The sequence below is a fragment of the Sorex fumeus genome, unplaced genomic scaffold (genome assembly GCF_029834395.1).
Source record: "Sorex fumeus unplaced genomic scaffold, SorFum_2.1 ptg000047l, whole genome shotgun sequence".
Taxonomy (NCBI): Eukaryota; Metazoa; Chordata; class Mammalia; order Eulipotyphla; family Soricidae; genus Sorex; species Sorex fumeus.
The window spans coordinates 34,274,660-34,299,083 of NW_026606104.1; the positions used below are offsets into that span (position 1 = coordinate 34,274,660).

Below are 24,424 nucleotides of genomic sequence, written 5' to 3' on the forward strand. Positions count from 1 at the left end.
TTACAACAGAGAAACCTGAGTTAAAGTTATTTAATCTCTCTCAGGCTTACTTTGCTCCTCTGGAATTAACAATCAGTACTTATCTCCTATAGCTAGTGTGAGTATTAAATAATGACTTCAAGAATCTAGCCCAACACAGCAGATGCTTCATGAATGCTGGCTCTCATGACCACCCCTTTCATAAGCTTAATAGAAAGGACAGAGAACAGAATATAAGGGATTTAGGGATTCAAAAGGGCTGAACACCTGGACACAACTTACACAGCTATTGCCAAACGTAAGTGAAAAGGAAGCAGATGCTATTTTTGTTTGCTCTGTGATTCAGACGTTAACTTAGTAGTCTCTGGGCACTAACTATGGGCCTCTCTAGCATAAGATGAGTGCATCTGTTTGGTTCTGAAGGCTCAATACAAAGGCATTTCAATGAAACCAAGGGCCTTATACCAAGAGTGACAACTAGAATCGCCCAGTTGGGACCTTGGGCTGTGTTGACCAAATTTTGAAACAACAAAAAAAGATAGAATCACAAATATCTCATGGGAACATGATACTTCACAGCTGCTTTGTCTCTGAAATAGCAATTGTTATTTGCTTCCAATCCCTAATTCCATATGCTACATTTAGTTTTCTCAAGACCAGAATAATCTGTTTCAATATCTAGGCATCAGTAAGCACTGGAATATTACAGTTAGTATTTTGGTTTTGGGGTCACACCTAGAGGTGCTCAGGATTTATTCGTGGATCTCTGCTCAGGGATCATTCCTGGCAAGCTCAGGGGACCATATGGGGAGCTGGGGAACAAACCCAGGTCAAGCATGTGCAAGGCAAGTGCCCTACCCGCTGTGGCTCCAGACCCTGAAATATTTGTTGTTGTTGTTATTAAAGCTGCAGGATACCATTTCTCAAAGAAAATCTTATGCAGAAGAAACCCGAAGAATACTATATATAACCTACAGCAGTTGAACTACTCCAGTTATTCTTTTTTTCTGGACCACACCTAGCAGCGTCCAGGACTTACTCCTGACTCTATCCTTAGGGATCACTGCTGTTGGGCTTGGGATCAAACCTGGGTTGGCTGTGTGCAAAGCAAGTGTCCTACCTGCTTTATTATCTCTCCAGCCCGATGAACCGTTTCAGTTTTGTGTTGCCTCCCCTTTCTACCAAAGGTTATGTCCAGCTTCAAAAACCTTGAACAGGTCCAGCGAGAGAGCCCAACAGGCTTTGTTGGGAGTCCCTTGATGGATGCCTGGCACCACCTGTCCCTAAGCACTGCCCTGAGCACAGAGCTGGAAGTAGCCTCTCACTTCATTCCCCCAGTTTAGCCAGGTACTACCAAAAGGAGCCACCCCTCTGCCCACCCTCAAAACAGACTGCAGGCTTTGAAGTCAATCTGCAAAGGGTCAGATTCCAGTCCTCCCAAACAACAAGTAAAACTCAGGCCACTTACCACATCTCTCCTGCCTCAGCTTCCCTATCTGTAACATAAAATAACAATAGTGCTTGCCTTCAAAAAGTAGTTCTAAGAATTATAAAGAATCGAATCATATGATTTGTCACTGGAGCCCTGCCAGAAGCAATCCCTGACTACAGAGCCAGGAGTAAGCAATGAGCACTGCGAGGGGTGACCCCAACAGAAAACATCAAAAAGTCACACTATAAAAATATTATTTTTATATGATTGACAGCTATCTCTATAAAAAAGGAAGCCACTCTAAGCCCCCAAAAGGTAATCAATTACATTGAACATAATTTGTAAACAAAACAAAACAAAAAAACGGCTACACAGAATGAGGTGCAGGGGCAAGAGAAAGAGTACAGAGGGTAGGCTCTTGCCTTGCATGAAGCCCAACCTACTGTGATCCTCAGCACCCCGTATGGTCCCATGGCACTACCAGGAGTGACCCCTGAGGACAGATCCAGGAGTAGGCCCTGAGCATTACTGGGCATGACCTCCTGCCCCACCTCCCCCTGCAAAAAATTCCGGTGTTTAAAAAATGAAGATTAACTGTAGTGTGTGTGTGTGTGTGTGTGTGTGTGTGATGCTCAGGGCTTAGTCCTGGATCTGTGTTTTGTGATCATCGTGTGGTGTCCGGCATTAAAACATAGGCCTCCTGCATGCAAAGCACGTGCCATATCATTAAGTTCTCTCTCTGGCCCAGATGCTCGACTCCAGTCCGAGTAGGCTTGGAGATCTCGGCCCCGGAACCCGTGTGGCTTTGTCCCTCTGCCAGTACCTTCATGTGTGCGGAGAGTGCCAGATTTAAATCTTTCTAAAATTTAATGATGTAAACTACAGACCTGGAGTAAACAGAGAGAGAAGCAAATTGAACAGAAGGCTATTCTTAGGCCCTCTTTCTTTCCACAAGGCTCTGGGTCACACATTATCCCAAATTCACAACCCATTACTACTGGCTCTCTGGTCTAACTAAGGTAAACTGGGACCAGTGACAATGCTACGTTAATTCTGAAGGATTATTTTAGGTAGGGGATTTCTGAAATGACTTCTCAAACAGGTTGGCCATTTAGAAAGCCAAAATCTTTCCCTCTAACTTGTAATCCCAAGAAATGAGAGTAACTGGGGCTGGAGCGATAGCACAGTGGGTAGGGAGTTTGCACCCAACCTGGGTTTGATTCCCAGTATCCCATATGGTCCCCCGACCACCTCCAGGAGTAATTCCTGAGTGCATGAGTCAGGAATAACCCCTGTGCATTGTCGGGTGTGACCCAAAAAAGGGGGGGAGGGAGGGGATGAGAGTAATCCTTTGTATAACATTCCAATGTTGTTTAAGTCACAAATGAAAATGTCAACTTCAGTCCCTTATTTAACTCTCTTGATAAATAATAGTGTTACACTACAAGTTAACTTAATTGTGCTCCTCCATTAATTTATAAGCAAAGTGTAAAAAAGAAAAATTTATAAGCACTGGCAAGACACAGAAATCTCCCTCTTAGGGATCAGTCCTTTTCAATCAACTTTATTTCTACTTCTTTTCTCTTGGGGGATCATATAGGATGTCGGGGGTCTATCTGAGTCAGCTATGTGCAAGGCAAGCAACCTACCTGCTGTACTATCTTTCCAGCCCACCTTTTTTTCCCACTTCTTACAAAATAAAAATAAGAAATCTCCCTCTCCATTTAGGAGGGCTATATTACTTAAGCAGAGCAAGGGCTTTTAAGAGGATGAGAAAAAAAATTTAAAAAGACAATTTATACGCAGGGAAAAAAAGGTACAGAATTTTGACATATGGGGTATGACTGAGAGTACAGCAGGCACAGTACCTGCCTTGAATGTGCATGAACCAAGTTAAATATCTGGCCCCCCCGAGCACAGAGCCAGGAGTAAGCCCAGAGCACGGCGAAATGCGTCACCCACAAAAGAAACCAACAACAAAAGAATTCTCCATATCACTTCTACCCAGTTCAGCAATGACAAGTCATGATACTTGGGTACTGAATTTTCTATGACCCCTATATAAAATGTTTGCACTGTGCTTTACAACTTGGACATATTTTATTACTTCAGGAATCAATATGGGCGGGGAATATGGCATAGTGATTCAGCTCTGCCAGGACAAATGGTGGCTTTCACAATCCCAGGACCCCAGGGGCTGTCCCTCTGAGTCCTTGCTCCCCTTCCTTTCTCACCCCTATAAATCCTGCTTCTCATGCAAAAAAGAAAAAAAAAACCCAGAAACATTACTAGAGAGGACAGAAAAAAGAAACAGCTAAACCATGACTATCCACTAACTAGGGAAACAGCCTTTTACCTTTTTTGTTTTTGAGCCGCCCTTGGCATTGCTCTGGGGCTTCTTCCCGCTCTGCCCATGCAGTACTGGGGGTCAAACCTGGGCCTCCTGCATGCAAAACATGTGTTCCAGCCATGTAAGCTAGCTCTCTGACTCAGAATATAAGTTCCTTTATAAAAAATAAATTCTATGTAAACTCGTGATGGATAAAATGTCGGATCCTAAATTTGAAGAACCACAACTAGGTACATGTAATGAATTCCATACAGTAACTATAATGACCTCACACAGTTTATCAAATCTTTATTAAAAACTCCTACCACATTAGGTCCAATTCGTGGGAACTCTAGCACGCTGGTACACTCTGAACCAGCAGATTCTCCACAGTTAAAAGGTACACAGTGACATGCTACGGAATTAAATATCCTTTTCTTTCTTTTTTTTTTCCTTTTTTTTTTTTTTCTTTTTGGGTCACACCCGGCTATGCACAGGGGTTACTCCTGGTCCTGCACTCAGGAATTACTCCTGGTGGTGCTCAGCGGACCATATGGAATGCTGGGAATCGAACCCGGGTCAGCCGTGTGCAAGGCAAATACCCTACCCGCTGTGCTATCACTCCAGCCCCCTAAATATCCTTTTCTTCAAGAAAACTTACAAGAGAAGATTTTATGTACACGAGGACATTTCTTTGCCTGTCTTCAAAATAATGAGGCACACTGGATCTCTAAAAATATCTATTTTTCATTAAATCACAAAGGTGGAAGAAGAAAGAATATGCTCATATCTAAGTTCTCATTAATCACCACAGAACCAACAGATAAAACTATCATGCTGTTGTTGTGTTGGGGCCATAATCAGAGGTGCTCTGGACTTACTCCTGGCCTTTCATTCAGGAATCACTCCTGGCGGTGCTTGGAGAACCATATGGGATGCGAGGGATCAAACCTGGGTGGGCCACGTGCAAAGAAAGCACCCACTGTACTCTCTTTCTCTCTCTCTCCCAAAATAATCAATTATATGGACACAGTCCTCAAGCCTATTTCCCAGACTCAATCGCTATCATCATATAGTCATTCCCCTAATACATCAAAGGCCACCTAATCATATAATAGATATGATCAATGGAGCAAATTTCAAAACAAGGCACAAGCCAAAAAGACAGCTGTGGGGAACTGGATAATCAGACAGGGACCCTACACACAGAACTAACATTCCCTAACGTTGCTAACTGGTTCAGATGTTTCCCAAGGTCTCTATGAAATTACAAATTTCACATGTGAAAGACAGTGACAGAATTACAAGGCAATCTTGTTTTTGCAAAGAAGATAAATGATACAAGAGTGAAGCAATTCCAAATTCTGGTTTGTTTTTATGCCATTCGCACAACTGTAGTTTCCATTCACACAGAACCCAGGACAAGAAGAGCAACTCAACTAATTGAAGAGAAAACAAGCACCTGTTTTAAGGGGGAATGCCTGTATTTTATGTATGAGTAAAAATTATTTTTACATTGCCATAGTGTCACCAGTAGCAATGAGTATTATTAATTCATTAGTAAGGTGTCACAAACAACTACTACTATTCTCCTAGAGCTGTAGTTCTCAAACTCAGGTGCTGGAGAACTTGTCACAACACAATGCAAGGCTCCAATTCAAACAACAGGAGAAATTTATTTTTTTGCTTTTTGGGTCACACCCGGCAATGCACAGGGGATACTCCTGGCTCTGCACTCAGGAGTTACTCCTGGCAGTGCTCAGGGGACCATATGGGATGCTGGGAATCGAACCCGGGTCGGCCGCGTGCAAGGTAAATGCCCTACCCGCTGTGCTATCGCTCCAGCCCCACAACAGGAAAAATTTAACAGAAAGACTTAATAGCAACACAAGTGGTTTCCAAGTTACTGGACAAGGGTAATTTCTGAGAAGTTGCATTTCTAACAAGTTTTCAGGTGAACCTGAGGTTTGGGAACTAGATTCTGAGAACTATGTTGTAGAAAGCTAAGGAATAAATCTTTGAGCAATCCTGTTGGGCATGTTCCAATATGACATCAAAAGGGTATGCAGCCATTGGTCACTCTTATTTCCAAGTTTATTTTTCTTAACACTAACCCTATTCAGACTTTTTCCTGTGCATACATACATTCTGTATAAAACTTGTTGTTTTTTTTTTGGGGGGCCCACACCCAGTGATGTTCAGGGGACCGTCTCGGGTACTGGGGATTGAACCCAGGTTGGCCATGTACAAGGCAACCTCCCTATTCACTGTACTATATTTCTGGTATAAGAGATGTATAAGATTATGTATGATTATGTATAAGATTATTTGTGATTTGTTTTATTTTCAGTTTTTTGGGAGTAGGCCACACCCAGCAGGGTTCAGAGTTTATTTCTCGCTCTGTGCTCAAGGTTCACTTCGGTAGTGCTCAGGGGGCCATGTTACTCTGCAAATCCAACTGGGTCAGTTGCATGCAAGGCAAACATGTTAACCACTGTACTATCTTTCCAGCCCCTATAAGACTATTTGTAACCTTTACTGATAGAACAAGGGTTCAGAGTGGGTTTTCCTTGACAATGCTTCAATCAAGGACCTGAAAAGTACTACTCAGTATTTTGCACATACAAACAATGCCCAAGTTATTCTCACCTACACAGGCCGTGGAACCCACATGCTGAAAAATAAATAAAAGAAAAAAAGTTGTTCCACTTTCTGGACTTTGGAAAAAATCACTTTAAGAAATATAACAATGGAGCTGGGGATACAGCTCAGTAGCCAAGAATTTATCTTGTTTGTGTGCAGCCCCAAGTACAATTCCAGGCACAACAGAAAAAAAATTAACAGAAAGATTTAACAGGAACTCAAGTGGTTTGCAAACCGTTCTCATGACTAAAAATTAAGAGAAATCTAAGACTAGTAAGTAGTAATTTGAAAGTGGTAAAATTTAGGGAGCTGGAGATAGTAAAGTGAGGAGGGCACCTGCCTTGCACACAGTCAATCTGGGTTTGATTCCTGGCACCCTATGTGGTCCTCCAAGCCCTGCCAGGAATAATCCCTGAGTCCAGGAGTAAATCAGGAGTAAATCCTGAGCACAGCTGAGTGTACTATGCAACAACCTACCCTCCTCCCAAAGTAAGTGAAAAAAAAAAAAAAAACAAGAAAACTATGAGCATTTAAAATTTAGCCATGGTAATTACTAGCATGCCAATGAATCCAGCTGAAAAGCATTTGACAAACTCTACTTAGCTCATGGAATTCCATGTTTTGGTGTATGATTTGCTTTTTAAAGGGGCATGGTCTAAATTGCTTCACTGGCAATAAACTAGTCAAAACTTTTCCCCTAGATGCTTTCAAATTATCCTATTTTGTAGTTATGATGCCAAAGGGGGCATTGAAGAATGAATAAAGGCACAGAGGTTTCAAGACATTCTATTCCCCATTAACAACCCCACAGGCAGCACTTTCTCAGGGTAAGTAAGCTCAATGGAAGGCACATGTGCATATCCTTCCCACACAAAACTGGCCTTGAGGGCAAAATCCCACCAGATAGACCAGAGACCCACAAACCCACCTCAGTTTCTTTTGTATGGGGTACTTTCTCGATAGTAAGGAGCTTTGAGTTGGTGGTGGTGGGGGAGGGAGGGGGGAGGGGCAGAGGCAAGAGAGGCAATTTTGCTGATAGGATCTAAGCTGGGTCTTGGGAAACTGACCAAGTCTTTGGCTGGATAGAGCTGTCATTATGGCAGTGTGTGAAGTGACTGACCTTGATAGCAAGAGTTCAGAGGTCAGGAGAAGAATAATTTGGAGAGACATTTCCCAGAACACGACATTAACATCTGAATCAGAAAACCTTAAGAGCAAAAGAGGACAGGCTGGCACTTATAACTCAGGAGACCAGAGGCCCTTTAAAGAAAAACCACTGGAGTTAAAATTTAACTCCTTTGATCTGCTTTGATTTTCTACACGGTACTTTGTATTAGGAACAAGAAAAGCATGTTTCACAGTTTTATGGTTTTAAAACTGGGGAGTGAAAGGGAAATCTGAAAAGAATACAGACTTTTTGAGTATAAAGTCTGTCCTGGGATGTAAATATCTTAAAGAAAAATAATTATTCAAAATGTCCTCGAGAAGCTGGGAATACATTTCAGCAGTAGAGCCCTTGATTTGCATGAATAAAGTACTGGGTTCAACCCTGGCACTAGGCAAAAATTCCACCAAAATGGTCTCCAAAGTCTGTAATCACTTGGAATCTACTTGAAACAGAGTGATTACTCTTCTAATAATGAAAGTATCTTCAACTTAATATCAATCGATTTGCTTGAGCAGGACCAGTTACATCTCCATTGTGAGACTTGTTGTTACTGTGTCTGGCATATCGAATACAGCACGGGTAGCTTGCCAGGCTCTGCCATGCGGGGCGGAGGAATAGAACCCGGGTCGGCCGCAAGCAAGGCAAATGCCCTACCCGTTGTGCTATCGCTCCAGCCCCTTAATATCAATAAGGCAAATAATTACAGAAGGCAATTCTAAAACCTAGATGTCTAGTGGGCTGGAGCAATAGCACAGCGGGTAGGGTGTTTGCTTTGCATGCGACCAACCCGGGTCAGATTCCTCCGTCCCTCTTGGAGAGCCCGATAAGCTTCCAAGAGTACCCCGCTTGCACAGCAGAGCCTGACAAGCTCCCTGTGGCATACTGATATGTCAAAAACAGTAACAAGTCTCACTTCATGTTCCTGGAGTGAGCAGACATCACTGGGCTACACTAGCACACGACAGGGACTAATGGAGACGTTACTGGTGCCTGCTCAAGAAAATGAGATGACAGTGCTACAGTGCGGATGTCTAGAAGGTATATAATACAATACCTTTTTTTTTTTTTTTGTCTTTTTGGGTCACATCTGGTGATGCTTAGGAGTTACTCCTGGCTCTGGACTCAGGAATTACTCCTGATGGAGCTCAGGGGATCATATGGGATGCCAGGATTGAAACCCAGGTTGCAAGGCAAATGTCCTGCCCTCTGTATCACTCTGACCCCAATAATGCTTATTTTAAAGAAAGTAGCTTTAGCAAAGTCATTACAAACTCCCAAATCCTCACTTTCCAAGATTTGTTTTCAGCTAAGTATGCTCTTTAACTTAGTCTGAAACAAGAGAATTGAACTGGTTTAGAACAAATGTTTTTGCCTAAATAGGCATGACCTTCTTCAGCATCTCTGCCAGAATTGTCCCTTCCCTTGCAGGGTTCAAGACTCTCCAAAGAGAGGGGCTGGCGCGATAGCACAGCGGGTAGGGCATTTGCCTTGCACGCAGCCAACCGGGGTTCGGTTCCCAGCATCACACATGGTCCCCTGAGCACCTCCAGGAGCAATTCCTGAATGCAAAGCCAGGAGCAACCCCTGTGCATTGCCGGGTGTGATCCCCAAAAAAAAGACTCTCCAAGGGGAGGAAAGGGAGTAAGTTTTTATACACCTCAATCCAAGCAATGAGCACAGGGTGCAGAAATGATCCTCGAGGCTCCCTCTAAGACTCTACTATGTGTTTTCGTTTTTGTTTTTGGTCCACACCAGCTATGCTCAAGGATTACTCCTGGCCCTGCAATCAGAAAACTACTCCGGGCAGTGCTCTGGGGACCTTAAGGGATATGGGGGATCAAACCTAGGTCAGTTGCATGCAAGACAAGCACCATACCCACTGTATTACTGTTCTGGCCCCAGATCCCACTATGTTAGCGAAAAACTATTTCATAAGCCAGAGATGTGGCTCAGAGGTAAAGTACAAGACTCGCATGCATGAGAGTGGACTTAATTCGGACACCATACGTACACACGTCTCTGAACTAAACTGAACCCAAGCAGGGAAGTCAGAAGGTTGTAGATCCAACCAGAAAAGCCAGATAGTCTGCACTTGTTTGTTCATTGCAGCACTCTTTACAATAGCCAGAATCTGGAAAAAAACCTGAGTGCCCAAGAACAGATGACTGGTTAAAGAAACTCTGGTACATCTACACAATGGAGTACTATGTAGCTGTTAGAAAAAATGAAGTCATGAAATCTACATACAAGTGGCACTACATGGAAAGTATCATGCTAGGCGAAATGAGTCAGAAAGAGAGGGATAGACATAAAAAGATTGCATTCATCTGGGGGACATAAAGTAACAAAATAGGAGATTAATACCCAAGAATAGCCGAGATCAGTACCAGGAGGATTACTCCATGGCTTAGAGGCCAGACGGGCATTCTAGGGGAAAGGGCAGCTCAGACAGAGAAGGGAGCACCAAATAAAGGGTGTTTGGAGGATCCTCCCAGGATGGGAGATGCATATTGAAAGTAGACTATGGACTGAACATGTTTGCCACTCAATGCCTCTTTTGCAGACCACAACACCCAAAACGAGAGAGAGAACAAAAGGGAATGCCCTGCCACAGAGGTAGGGTGGGATCGGGGGGATGGAGGTGGGAGAGATATTATCCATGGTAGTGGAAAATGGGCACTGGTGGAGGGATGGGTATTTGATCATTGTATAATCGAAACCCAAGCACAAAAATTTGTAAGTCTACAACTGTACCTCATGGTGTTTCACTAATAAAAATTAATAAAAAAGAAAAAAGAAAAGCCAGATAGTTACAGATCCTTCACGAGATAGGATGGGATCTGGCACCAGTTAATCCCAACCTACACTGGTGGCATCTGTGGACCTTTCAGTCAGGGTAAGAAGAAAAGTATTTTTTTGTTTTTCAGCCTTCCCCCACTCAAATTTTCCTTTTCTTTTACTTACTGGCTAGCTGCCAACAAACATGGCCATAAAGTTACTGGTTGACATCAAACAATTCACTGATACAATATTAGAGAAAGCTTGTATAGGTCTGGGTTTCAGGCACTTCCCCCACCCTCCCCTCCCCATCATTACAATGATACACATATCTTTAAAAACATCACTTCTGGCCAGGAGATGGCTCAAAGGGCTGGAGCACCTGACTTACTGTGGGAGACCGGGGTTTGAAACCTGGCAATGCCACTGCATGGTGTCCCTAGCACCACCAGGGAGCCAGTGCTGAGCACCAAGGCAAGAATATCCATGAGGCACATCCTATACAGCCCAAAAACAAAAGAAAAAAATTCACTCCTTGGGTCACTTGTAGAATATCCAAAACAACTACAATTTTGTAATGGGCACGAGAATTTTATTAGCTACACAGGCATGAACAAAAAGGGGTCTGGAGTGATAATAGAGCAGTAGGGTGTTTGCCTTGCACTAGGCCAAGTGGGCTTAAATCCCCAGCACCCCATATGGTCCCCTGAGCCTCACGAGGAGTGATCCCTGAAGGCAGATGAGAAGTAAGGTCTGAGCATTGCTGAGGGCAGGAAGGCCCATGGTTGGAAAAGGAGCTAATACAACAAAGATCTTAGAGCAGTCTGTCTGGAGGGATAGAGTAGGGGTTAAGTGATTGCCCTATATATTGCCGACCCAGTTTGATTCGTGGCACCACATATGGTCTTCTGAATGGACAGCCAGGAGTAAACCCTAAGCACTATCAGGGGTAGCTGAAAAATCAAGAAATAAGTAACTTGGAATCATCATTTAAGTAACATCTTTGCCATCCTTACGGAGATTTCCACATGCAAATAGTATCTGGAACTGGGTATCTTCTGGAAAACACCATATGGAGCTGGAGACTCAAATATTTCAGTCATGTTAATCAAAGCACATCATCATGTGCTAGGGGATAGCTCAGAGGGGTAAGAGCACATGCCTTGCATATGTGAGACCCTGAGCACTGCTGAGGGTAACCAGAAAAGGGAAAAGCACCTCATCTTAATGAAGAACAAACAACCAGCCTTACATATTTTAACAAATTCCATAAGAATTTTAATTCATTTCCTTGTTACTTTTGTCCACAAGAACTTATTTCCTTAAAAAAAAGAATCTAGTCATTCAAATAAATCTTTTTCCATACATTTCACAATCTTTTTTTTTTTGCTTTTTGGGTCACATTCAGCAATGCACAGGGTTACTCCTGGCTCATGCACTCAGGAATTACTCCTGGCGGTGCTCAGGGGACCATATGGGATGCTGGGAATCGAACCCGGGTCGGCCGTGTGCAAGGCAAATGCCCTACTCAAATGCCCTATTGCTCCAGCCCCACATTTCATAACTTTTTAAAATGGCCTATAGACTTCTTTCATCACCATTTATTTACTTCTTAAGACTCTTTGTATTTTTTAGCACATCTTTCCTGATTCTTATTCATACATGTATCTGCAATAACTAGAACAACAGTCACTGGACATAAAATATATGGAGGCAAGAAAATGAATAAATAATGGAATAAGTGCAGTAACTTTTCATGTTTTGGGAACTCAAGGACAACTTAAGACCACTTTAGATAATTCCCAACTCCTTCCAGAACACCATCAATATATACAGGTGTCAACTTAATTTCTACATTCCTGCACCACCTGAGAATTGTATATAATCTGCAATCTAAATCAAAACTACACAAATCCATTAAAAAAATAAATAAAACCTCATCTTTGGGGGCCGGAGAGAGAGTAGGGAGGGTATTTGCCTTACATACAGCTGGCCTCGCTGTATACCTGACACCCCATATGGACCACTGAGTGAAGTGAAGAGTGAAGAGCCAGGGGTAACCCCTAAGCATAACCAGGTGTGACCCAAAAACAAAACTTAATTTTTTTTAAATAAGAAAAATGTCAGCAAATCTAAACTGAATATAGTCCACAAAATACTTGATAGTACTCTTCAAAACCATCAAGCTGGGGGCCGGAAAGATAGTTCAGCAGATAAAGCACTTGCTGTGCACTCAGCTAACTCAGGTTTGACCCCCAGCATAACATATGGTTCCCCGAGCACCACGGGGAATGATTCCTGTGTGCAGAGCCAGAAGTAACCCCTGAGCATCACTGGCTGTGACTCCAACACAAAAACAAACTGCGCACATGTGCATGCAAGCACGCGCGCAAGCACACACACACAATCATCAAGCTCATCAAACAAGGAAAGCCAGATGCTGTCACAGTCGAAAGAAATTTGAGACTTAAAGACTAAACATAATGTACCTTGGTTGGGATCTTGGAATAGAAGGCTATTAGATTCAACAAAAAGGGGGGAATCTGAATAAAGTGGGGACTTTAGTTAATATCAATACTGGCTCATAAACTGTACTACACTAACGCAAGGAGTTGATATAGAAAACTGGGTATGAAGTTTAAAAACCATTCTGTTCTAACATTAAAGTATATTTTCATTTTCTTTAATTGATAATGTAAAATAAATTACAGAAAAAGTCAAACTACTCACAAAACATAGTAGAAAGAACACAGACTTTACAGACAAAATCTCAGGTTTCAATCTCTGCTCTATCATTACTGGTTGTATGATCTTAGGTAAATTACTAGGTGATTCTCTGAACTTCAGTTTCCTCATCTGTAAAATGGGCATAAGAGTAGTGCCAACCTAACTGGGTTGGTATGAAGGCGAGATAGTATGTATAAGGAACATGGGACAAACAACAGCCCGTCCTTAAAACCCTCTCAAGGTCCACCAGCAATCTCTGAACACGAGCTACTTGTACTAAGAAGGGTAAAGGGTAGCTACAGCCATAAAGAAGCAGCGAAGAGTGCGAGACCAGCAGCTTTTCTAAAACCAAGACGCGTTATTTTCTTTTGGCACTACAAGGGATAGTAGAACACTAGGCACCCTCATCTGGACATTTGTCCAAAACGCAAACTTCTCCTCAATCCCTTGAGATTAGGTGAGTGGGTGTGCTACAAGGAGAATCCTGTACCTAAGTAAGCTTCTGAGACATTCAGATAAAGGTCATCTCTTATGTGGTTTTCAGGAATAGTGGTTTGGTCTTTTGCTCTCCACAGAGATGCAAGCTAGAAAGGGGAAAACATGACTTCTTTTTCAATTCTTTGATTTATTTTTAGGTTACTGGGTCACATCTAGTAATGCTCAGGGGTTATCCTGACTGTGCTCAGGAATTACTCCTGACAGGCTTGGGGGGCCATACGCAGTGCTGCGAATCAAACCTGGGTCAGCTGTACACAAGGCAAGCACCCTATCTGCTTGTGCTTCAGTCCCACAAGGGAGAAGCGGGTGGGAAAAGTCAACTGCCTCTAAATCTTTACCGAGGGGATGCAGACAGCCCGAAAGGCCCTAGAGCACACACCTTACAGCAGAGAGATCCTCAATTACGCTCTGGGCATCTAAGCTCTGGTCCCTGAGCTCTCCTTGCTGAACCTGCCCCTCCTCCCCCCACAAGAAAGAAACAGAAAAAAGAAACCAAAAACTAGGAGGAAGACCTCAAAAAATAAATTCAATTGAATAAACTTTACCAACATTTCTGGACTCCCAACATTTACACTCTCTTGTGCAAAGTTTAAAAACTAGAAACTATGCTTCTTTTGTAACTGAGCTGGGTTAATCATCAAGAAGTTCTGAAAAGTCAGAACACTCCAATTCTGTTTATATAGTTTTTCGTTTTGGGGCCACACATGGTGGTGCTTAGGGCTTACTCCTGGCTTTGTGCTTAGGCAGTGCATGGGACACAATACGTGGTGCTGGGAATCAAATCTGGGTCAGCCATGAGTAAGACAAGGAAGTACCCGCTGTACTACAGCTCTGACCTCTTATGACATTAAATATTAAGCAGATGCTAAAATCAACCTCAGCCTAAATAAAGTGTAATTCATTTTAGAAACAGTGGTTTACACTTCACTGTTTGGTCCCAAGGAGCTTTATACGTTTAGGGAACTCAACACAGGCTGAATCAAAGGAATTTGATTAAGAATGAAGCTGTTGCTGGAGGGCAGATAGAGCACAGTGGGACTTGCACGCAGCAGTCCCCAGGAGTGATTTCTGAAAGCACAGAGGCAGGAGTAAGCCCTGAGCATGGTCAGGCATGCCACAACAACCTCCCCACCACACTTAAAAAAAAAAAAATCAAGTTGTTGCCTTAGTGTAATACCAGAAGGTGAAACATTTCACTTCCTAGCAAAACAACAATGTTTACAATTGCATATTCATTGTTACTGGTCAGAATTGCCTCTGCTTCTGTTCTACCCTCAATTATTTTATCTGAGTAATAAAGCAATCAGAAAAGAACCAGTAAAGACCGGTCAAAGAAGATGACAAAGTCCATACAACTGCTAAAACACCATAAACATGTAAAACTTTCTCCTCCACTGTCCCTTTCCCTGTTCACTCTGTTCCTGTCCCACTCAATTCCCCATTATTCTTGACTGTCCCAAGCACACCCCTATCTCTGGATCTTTGCAGTGGTTATTCTCTCTGAAATGTTCTCTCCTTAGCTATCACCTCCTCAGCCATCAGGTCTTCACTGAAGAGCCTGCGGTCACATTCTCTTGAGGTCTACTCCTAGTTACTCCCACCTATTCCTGAGTCATCTTATCATGCTATAGTCTTGCTTTATAGTCTTTGTTTTTGGTTTGGGGACACACCTGGCAATGCTCAGGGGTTACTCCTGGTTCTGCACTCAGGGATCACTCCTGGCAGTGCTTGGAGGACTATATGGGGTGCCAGGGATTGTACCCAGGTCAGTCATGTGCAAGGCAAGTGCCCAACCCACTGTACTCTCTCTCCAATCCTTTCAATAGTCTTAATCACCTTCTAACATACTGTATCTGTCATTTGGCAGGGGTGGGGGTGGGGATGAGGGGTGAAGGGGATGAAGGGGAGTGTTTGGCCACACCTGGCAGTGTTCAGGGGACTAGAGGCAATTCCAGAGACTGAACAAGGGATGGTACAAGCAAGCAAGGCAAGTAAGGACCTTAACCTCTGTGCTGTCCTTCGGCCCTACAGCTGACGGTTTAAATATGTGTCTCCCTTCATTTGAATTTAAGCTCCATCAGAAGTAGAATTTTTAACCTACTTTATCCATCCATACATTCCTCCCCTCTAGAACAATACCAGATACAGAACACGCAATTCATAAATATTTGTAACATGAACAAATACAGGGTATAAGAGGAATTTAACTGAACAAAAGGAAGGCCTGTGCTGTCATGTAAGAGAAGGGAAACCGTCTATTTTGAAAGCAAACTCTCAAGGATTCATTATATATGAGATCACCATTTAAATGTCTAAAGAGACGAAAAATTAAAGTTCTTTCAAATAGCTGATTCCATGTTTCAGCAAATTGCCCTGCTGTGTGTCTGGCTGTACAAACCTGAAACCTAAGTCCACCTTGGATGAATCTTGGCCTTCAATATCCAACTCATCAGAAATACTATACATTAGTTTTGTTTACTTTGGCCATACCCAGTGATGCTCAGGGGTTACTCCTAGCTCTGAGCTCAGGAATTACTCCTGGCAGTGCTGGGGACTGAACCTGGGTTGGCTGCATGCAAGTAAAGTGCCCTGCGTGCTGGACTATCTGCTTGCTGGACTAACTCTCCAGTCCAAACTTTTTTTTTTTTTTGCTTTTTGGGTCACACCCGGCAATGCAGAGGGGTTACTCCTGGCTCTGCACTCAGGAATCACCCCTGGCGGTTGCTCAGGGGACCATATGGGATGCTGGGAATCGAACCTGGGTTGGCTGTGTGCCAGGCAAATGCCCTACCTGCTGTGCTATTGCTCCAGCCCCCAGCCCCCAGCCCCAATATTTTAAAATAAAATTTACTCAGAGGCCGGAGCTCACATACCTTGTACATGGTCAGACCCAGTTTGATCCTTGGTACCAGAATGTTCCCCAAACATTGCTGGGTGTATCCCTGGAGGCTCCCAAGCACTATCAGGGTGGCCTGGGTCATCCCTGGCCCCGCTGGACCCTTACACAGAGTCACAGACTCTTAGGCGGTCAAGAAGTGCCAAGAATTGCCCACTGGCACCATCCTCACTCCAAACCCAGCGCAGCTTAGGAGACAAAAAGGGGCAGAGGCTCATCACTCAAATCACTCTTCACCCCACTCCTAGGACTCTAGCCCACACCACTGGTCTCTCACTCACTTATATTACTTTGATACCTACTATCTATTCTGTTTTATTCTGGGGGTCTACTTCGACTTATAGCAATAAAACGTTATTTAAAATGTGATCTGGCAGCAAGGGGGAGAGAGTCCAAAGAGCTGGAGTGCACGCTCTGATCCTGGACACCACGTGGTGCCCCAGCACCAGTGGGCAGGGCAGCAGGACGCCAAGCCCACAGTCCACAGTGTTACTGGCAACGCCTCGAGGCCCCCTGGCTCCGGAGCACTCCTGGGGAGACTCCTAGGAAAAAATGCTTCACGGCATGCAACCGACCTGGGTTGGACCTCCAGCGTCCCATATGGTTCCCCCAGCACTGCCAGGAGTAATTCCTGAGTCCAGAGCCAGGAGTAAATGAGCTGGCTCCTGTCTCTACCTCAACTTCATCAGTGCCGCTCTACTCCTTACTACATTCACTAAGAAATTCGCTTTCAGGTTCTCTATTACGAAGGGTCAAGCCCCCAAGTGACAAACGTGGCTTGGCTCAGGCCCTGTGAAATTTTCACAAAGATTTTCACAAAGAAAACTCCTGCAGCTTCTGGGCCCTGTCAGCTGAACTGTTCCAAGATGAACTAAAATTAACTTGCAGAAGTTTCCCATTCGGTTAGCTGACGGCAGCAAAGCCTCAAGCACGTGTGACTTGAGCAGCAGGCTTCCGTTCACGTACGGGTTAATGGCACAATCCTTAACACACGACACTTCTAACATAGGAAACCTCAAACTCACGATATTCTTTAAATGAAGGAGGTACTAAAACACTCCAAAAACAGGCTTCTCTTTTCTGGAAGCTTTCCACTGAGTCTCTGAACAGTATGCTCTTCTTTCTAGGGTGGGCGGAGGATATGGGGGGAATAGAGGAAGTGGGGGAGTAACTCCTGAGTACAGAGACAGGAGTAACCCGAGCTGGTGTGACCCAAAAAGCCAAAAACAAAAAGAATTCCGTCTATGGTACTTTGGCATGGCAGCATGATCTCATAAAGACATCAACCAAATTGAGTGTTCCAGACTCATCGGGAGAAGATCCAAATAAATAAGTTAAAAAGATGCATGCTGGAGTGACATTCTTGACTGATATCCTCTATTCCCACCCCTAACTAGTCCAGTTTGTTTCATGCTTTCCAAAGGATCACACTTAAACACTGAGAACTCTTAAAAGCTAATAGCATCTCTTGCAGAGGCTCAAACACTGGAAGAAAACCTCATAACTGGCACTGAATGGGTAGTACAGAGCACCGTCCCCGTGGCCAACCTCCCTACCCATCACCATGGACTAAAATGGGTGAGTCAGGTGCACCAAGACACATCAACAACTGTGTTCTATTCAGAAAACCACACTGATGTTTCAGTTAGGAAGCAATTTTGGTTGGGATCATGACAGCATATAGAAACGTTTCCTCAGGCAATCTTCCCATGGGATTTCTGCCTAAAGGAGACTCTCACAGGATTCTCCATTAAACGATTGTTTACTTTTATTTTTTAAAAGACACATTAAGAAGGCTCAGTTTTCCTCCACTAAAACTTAAGTGTTAGTTATGGATTAGGATGAAGCAGCAACTTGATTTCTTGAGACACTTTGTAAGGAAATTAAACATTCATTTGTTATTTCATAAAAGGAAAAAAATTAATAATGTATTTTTGAAAACTCAGGCACTTTGTAGAATAATTTCTGTAAGTCTTAATTTCCAAGCCACTTATTTCTCTATTTCACTGGGGGATTCAAAAAGGTCTTTAAACTTTATGACTAAAGACAATAAAAACAGGGCTGGAAAGATAGTACACAGGAGAAGGCACTTGTCTTCCATGCGGCCAACCTGGTTTTGGTCCCCGAAGCAGTCAGCAGTGACTCCTAAGCACTGACCCAGGAATAGTTCATGGGCTCTGGCTGAGGTACGAGGTACCAAACCCAAAAATCCCAAAACCATGAAAAGAGGTTGACAACAGGTCTTAAAGGTCCCAAACACCAAAATTCCATTTCTGTAAGGAAGAACCAGAGCCATTCCAAACGAAGAGTAATAACTGGTTACAGGGCTGGAGAGAGAGCACAGTGGGTAGCGCACTTGCCTTGCCCACAGTTGACCCAGGTTTGGTCCCTGGCATCCCATATGGTCCGTCCAGCCCCATCAGGAGTGAGTGATTTCTGAGTGCAGAGATACAGATAAGCCCTGAATACTGCCAGGTATGGCCCCAAAACAAAAACAAAACAAATGGTGGTTCCAGGACAGAGAGAGGCAGCACCTGTGCTTTGTGAGTGGAACAATCGAAAACTGCTTGAAAATGGGCTTATACCAAGCACAGCAGGACTGCATTCTAAAACCCAGAAAACAGATTGCAGTTTAGAATCCAGGATGCTAAACATTAATATTGCATTAAGCACAGCCTGGAACAAAGGATCAAAAGAAGAAACTCTTCAAGTCCTAAAATTCTGAGACCTAAAAACCCTCAAAAAAATTTTTTTAAATAAAGTTTAAAAAAACTAACATTTCATCATCTGTCCAATATTTGTAATAAAGAAATTCATGGTACATGACCTAGTACCGGTAAGTAGTCACTGTCAGTACAAGCCTTATGGTTGCCTACTACAGGGGGAAGAAACCGGGAGTCAGAGACTAGGGAAGCAAAAATTTAGTTTCTTCTCATATGAATAAGACATTCATAGCCGTGGTTACAGGAATAGGAGAAAACATAAACTAGCCTTCCCAATCCATTTAAAAACAGTATCTAGTTTTAATCCCTATTTCTCCCAGAGAAATGTAGTAACTTTTTCAGTTACACCGAGGACAGGTAATGATGCAAGGAAATGAAACTCCTGTTTCCTCACCCTTCGCCCAGTGCCCTTTTGAATATATCATGTTGCCTTCTATTTAGTAATCAGAGTAGTAAATCAAGACCTAAATAAATAATGAATCTACCCACAAAAGACACAAGTCTCCTTAGTGTGAGAGTGAATTTCAACCTTGAAAAGTCAAATGAAGAATGTTTGGGGAAAGTCTGCCCCCCCCAAAATCTAGCAAAATACTTTATACTTGTTGGACTCAATTGCGCCATCACACCAGTGAAAAGGGAAAGAATAATCTAGTTTTTGTCCGCCGGTTTTGGCATAGTGGAACTGCACAGGAATGTACCTACCATGGAATCTTCCCACACTCCTGAATTAAAAGTAACTAGCAGAGGCATGTTCTATACACTCCCCAAATATCTAAGCTGGAAACAACAAAAGATACTCAGAGATCTTAGCCCTGGGACAATAGCTTCTGTCAGTCAACCGATAGTTCTCACGACTCTGTGTTTAAGTTTCTTCTTCACTTGGGACCAAAAACCCTATCACACCTGTACAAGTACTTGAGAAAACCACGCAAGTAAGTTCACACAGTAGTGTAGCAATTTTGGCAAGGGCACCAAAACTAAATAGAAAGTACTACATATACGTTCGTGCGTGTGTGTGTGTGTGGGTGTGCGTGGGTGTCCCTCATCCCCTCAGCAGTCAGAAGAGTCTATTTAAAAGGACAGAAGGGAGAGAAAAGGGCAAGAAGGCACCTAGGATGAGGGTCTCTGAAGCAGGAATCCCTAATACATATACAATTTTTTTTTTCTGCTCAAAGACTTTCCAGTAGCATTATTACTCAACATTTATACAGCATGTTTGAAAAAAGACTGGGGGGTCCCAGGAATCTGTTCTTGAGTCCAACACCAAAGAAGCATCAAATAGGAATTCCACATAACAAAGAATTATCACCTAAAAAGGCAGAGGTCAGCATATTATCTCATACCTGATGCCAAAGGTCGGATCCACTCTTTGCTATTCAGGTCCAGTCTCCATAGGTCATTGAAGGCAGCATTGCAGCTACTCTGGGTGCAGCCTCCAAACACATACATAGACTGATTAGCATCATAGTAGCATGCGCCTGGAAAGGGAAAACATAATAAAAACATCTAACTTAGAAGTCCTTCCAATACCACACCAAAAGTCCCAATCTTTCAAAGATGACTCTTTAAAAACAGTAACCAGGAAACTAACTATAACCAGTTTCAAATCTTTATTCTTTTGCTTTTTGAGTCAGATGCAGCGATGCACTCCTGGCTCTGCACTCAGGAATTACTCCTGGCGGTGCTCAGGGACCATATGGGATGCTGGCAATCGAACCCGGGTCAGCTGCATGCAAGGCAAACGCCCTACCCACTGTGCTATCGCTCCAGCTCAGTTTCAAATCTTTATGCCAGTCAGTAACACATTTAAAATAAGGCCCAACAAATATATACACAGAGCGCTCAACCTGTAACAACATCTTAGTAATCTCTTACATAAGGACTTAATGGCTTCAAGGTGAGAAACAATAATCTTCACTAACTTTCTTCTAAGGAAGCATTTTTGATCATTCTGCTAGCAAATTATTGAGAATAAGCAGTATCAAATAAATTTTTGAGGCTTAAGGGGTGGTTGGGGAAATTGAAAACAACGGTGAAGGGAAGGTGCAATGGTGGTAGGATTGGTGTTGCAATACTGAATGCCCGTACCAAATTACATTTAAAAAATTAATAAATTCTTAAAAAACTAAAATAAATCAAATAAGGCCCAGAGGTCAGAGGGACAGCAGAGATGTCAGGAAGGGCACTAGCCTTGCACATGGTTGTGCCAGAGTAGATTCCTGTCTGTGCAGAGCCAGGAGTAAACCCTGAGCACCAGCAGGCAAGGCCCGTAAACCAAAACAACTGATGAATCAGTTAACGAAGGCCCAGACAGGACACAGCACAGAGGGCTGGACATGCACGGCTCTGATTCAGTTCCTGGAATGGTAAGGCCCCCAGAGCACTGCCGGTGTCGTCCTGATGGACCCCAGCACTGCTGGGGCAGCTCTCCTACAGAAAATTAAACGTGAGCCAGAGAACCTAGGGAAACTGCTTCTGAACACATCAACAAATTGGCTCTGTAATTAAATAAGACAGCATAACTCCAGCACGAGCACACATGAATTTAGATTAAGGACATTCAATGAATAAAATTTCAGCACAGCTGCATGATTAACCTAAATCTGCACCACTGTCCTTTCGGGTAGACAAAGCTAGTCAGTGCTAACAGATGCATGCTAGCCTCCCGTTTTTTTCTCCTCTTAGTCCTGCTCTTAAACAGTTTTGCTTTGAAATGAAACCAACAGCACAAATCAACAAACACATCTTTACAGCAAAGAGAATGACAGGAAACAATTTTAATCAGTGGCATAAAGTAAACATACAAAAAGACCGATTAGCTTTGGAAACACAGAAGTAGTGTGGTCGCAAAACAACAGAGAAAAAGCATGACGTTATTAAACTTTTAAATGGATCCAAAAGTCCCCTCAGCAGGTGCTACCCAGTTGGGTGCTGAATAGAAAATCAGTGCAGTAGGAAATGTTTAAAAGGCACAAATGGGGGCTGGGGGCTCAAGTGGCAGAGCACGGGTTTTGTAAGTGTGAGGCAAGAGATCTGATTCCCAGCATCACATGCCCCTCCTGGAACCACTGCGTGTCACCTTAATGGTCTCTGAGAAACACTATTTGGTGTCCTCACAACAATAAAATTAAATATATTAAAAAATTAAATTGGGGCTGGAGTGATAGCACAGCAGGTAGGGCGTTTGCTTGCACGCAGCCAACATGGCCGACACAGGTTCGATTCCCAGCATCCCATATAGTCCCCCGAGCACCGCCAGGAGTTAATTCCTGAGTGCATGAGCCAGGAGTAACCCCTGAGCACTGCCGGGTGTGACCCAAAAAGATAAAAATTTAAAAAAAAATTAAATTAGGGACCAGAGCAATAGTAGAGGGCACTTGCCTCACAGGCAGCCTACTCAGGTTCAATCCCGGGCACCCCGCTATATAGTTCTCCAAGCCAGATAGAAGTAATCTCTGAGTGCAGAACAAGTATGACCTGAGCACGGCCATTATGATGCAAAAACCAAAATTTAAAATAGGGACCAGAGAGAGAGTATAGAGGGTAAGGTATTCATTTCATTAACCCTGAAATGAATTTTAACCCTGCATGCAGTGTTTCTGGGTTCAATTCCTGGCACTCCAAATGGTCTCTGAGCACTGCCAGGAGTGATCCCTGAGTACAGAGATAGAAGTAAGCAGTGAGCACAGTCAGGTGTGGCAAAAACACACAAAGATAATAAATTAAATTAAGGGTCAGAGAGATAGTACAGGGGTTAAGGTGATTACTGGCCTTGTATTCTCCCGATGCTGGTTCGGTCTGAACCCCAGCACTGCCCAGGGTCCCAAAAGCACTACTAAGGGTCAGAAACAGTCACTGAACATAACTGGTTGTGGCCTCCTCCCCACACCCCCACAAAAATTAATTTAGAAAGAACTGAACTTTATTTTTTTGTTTTTGGGCCACAACTGGCTATGCTCAGGGATCACTCCTAATGGGGCTCAGGGGAACAATATGGGGTGCCAGAGATTGAACCCGGGTCAGCCGTGTGAAAGGCAAATGCCCAATCCACTGTACTATTATTCTGCCCCAAGAGCCGAACTGTTTTAAAAAGCACCGCAGTTTCTGAAGAGAGCTTTTATGCATCTGGGCCACACCAGGAGGTGCTCAGGGATCACTGCTGCTGGGGCTCAGTGGACTCTGCCCAGTGATCAAACCCTGGCCGGCTATAAGCAAGGCAAGCAAGCGACTTACCTGCTGTCCCATTTCTTGAGCCCAACGTTTGTTTTTGTTTTTATTTACTTATTTACTGTTTGGTTTGGGACCGTGCCAAGAGCTTACTCCTGACTCTGAGCTCAGGGATCACTCCTGGTGGGCTCAGAGGATTTAAGGCAAGAGCCCCACCCATTGTACTATCGCTCTGAACGAAGAGTGCTTTTTATCCCCCAAGAGCTTTTAAACTACAATGTGTACCTTAAGATGGTGCACAGTTCCAAAAAGTGGCCTGATTATGAGAAACGATACCCCAGAGTATAGATAAGGAGCAAGAGGGTTAAGTCTTGTCATTGCGAGAGAGCTCACTTAGTCTCTGTCCTTTAGAAAAGATGACCACAATCCTTAACAGACAAGGAAGTCTATTATGAAGAAAAATCCAATAAAATCCCACTGCTTGGGGCTGGGGCGATGGTACAGCAGGAAAGGCATTTGCCTTGCATGCAGCTGACCTGGGCTCAATTTCCGGAATCCCATATGGTTCCCCCAAATAGTGTCAAGAGTAATTCCTGAGTGCAAAGCTAGGAGTAGTGGCCCCTGAACATTGCTTGGTATGGCAAAACAAAACAAAACAAAACAAAAAAAACAACCCACAAACACCTTAACAACAACAATAACAAAAACCCAATGCTCATGTTTTCAGCTTTGTTAAGAACTGCAAAAAATGAAAGCTGAAGAGGGGCTGGAGGGATAGCACAGAGGGTAGGGCATTTGTCTTGGCTGACCCAGGTTCGATTCCCGGCATCCCATATGGTCCCCTGAGCACCGCCAGGAGTAATTCCTGAGTGCAGAGCCAGGAGTAACCCTTGTGCATCGCTGGCTGTGACTCAAAAAGAAAAAAAATAAGAAAGAAAGAAAGCAAGCAAGCAAGCAAGCTCAAGTTAGATGAGATCACATAAAAAGAGAATTACTGAGCTACATTTTATTTCCATTAAGGGAGTTGACTTTCAGACAATATACTGTTTTTTTCATACTTTTCTTGAATTAGCCACTCCAACAA

At 43.4% G+C, this 24,424-nt stretch overlaps 1 protein-coding gene across 1 annotated transcript in view; it reads right to left on the minus strand.

The window, feature by feature from the left end:
• Positions 1-24,424, minus strand: part of FBXO42 (F-box protein 42) — a 70,370-nt gene that overhangs the window by 10,640 nt on the left and 35,306 nt on the right. Inside the window, exon 4 of the mRNA XM_056122851.1 lies at positions 20,517-20,651. Within this exon, the coding sequence (XP_055978826.1) occupies positions 20,517-20,651 (135 nt within the window). The remainder of the gene's footprint in view (positions 1-20,516; positions 20,652-24,424) is intronic.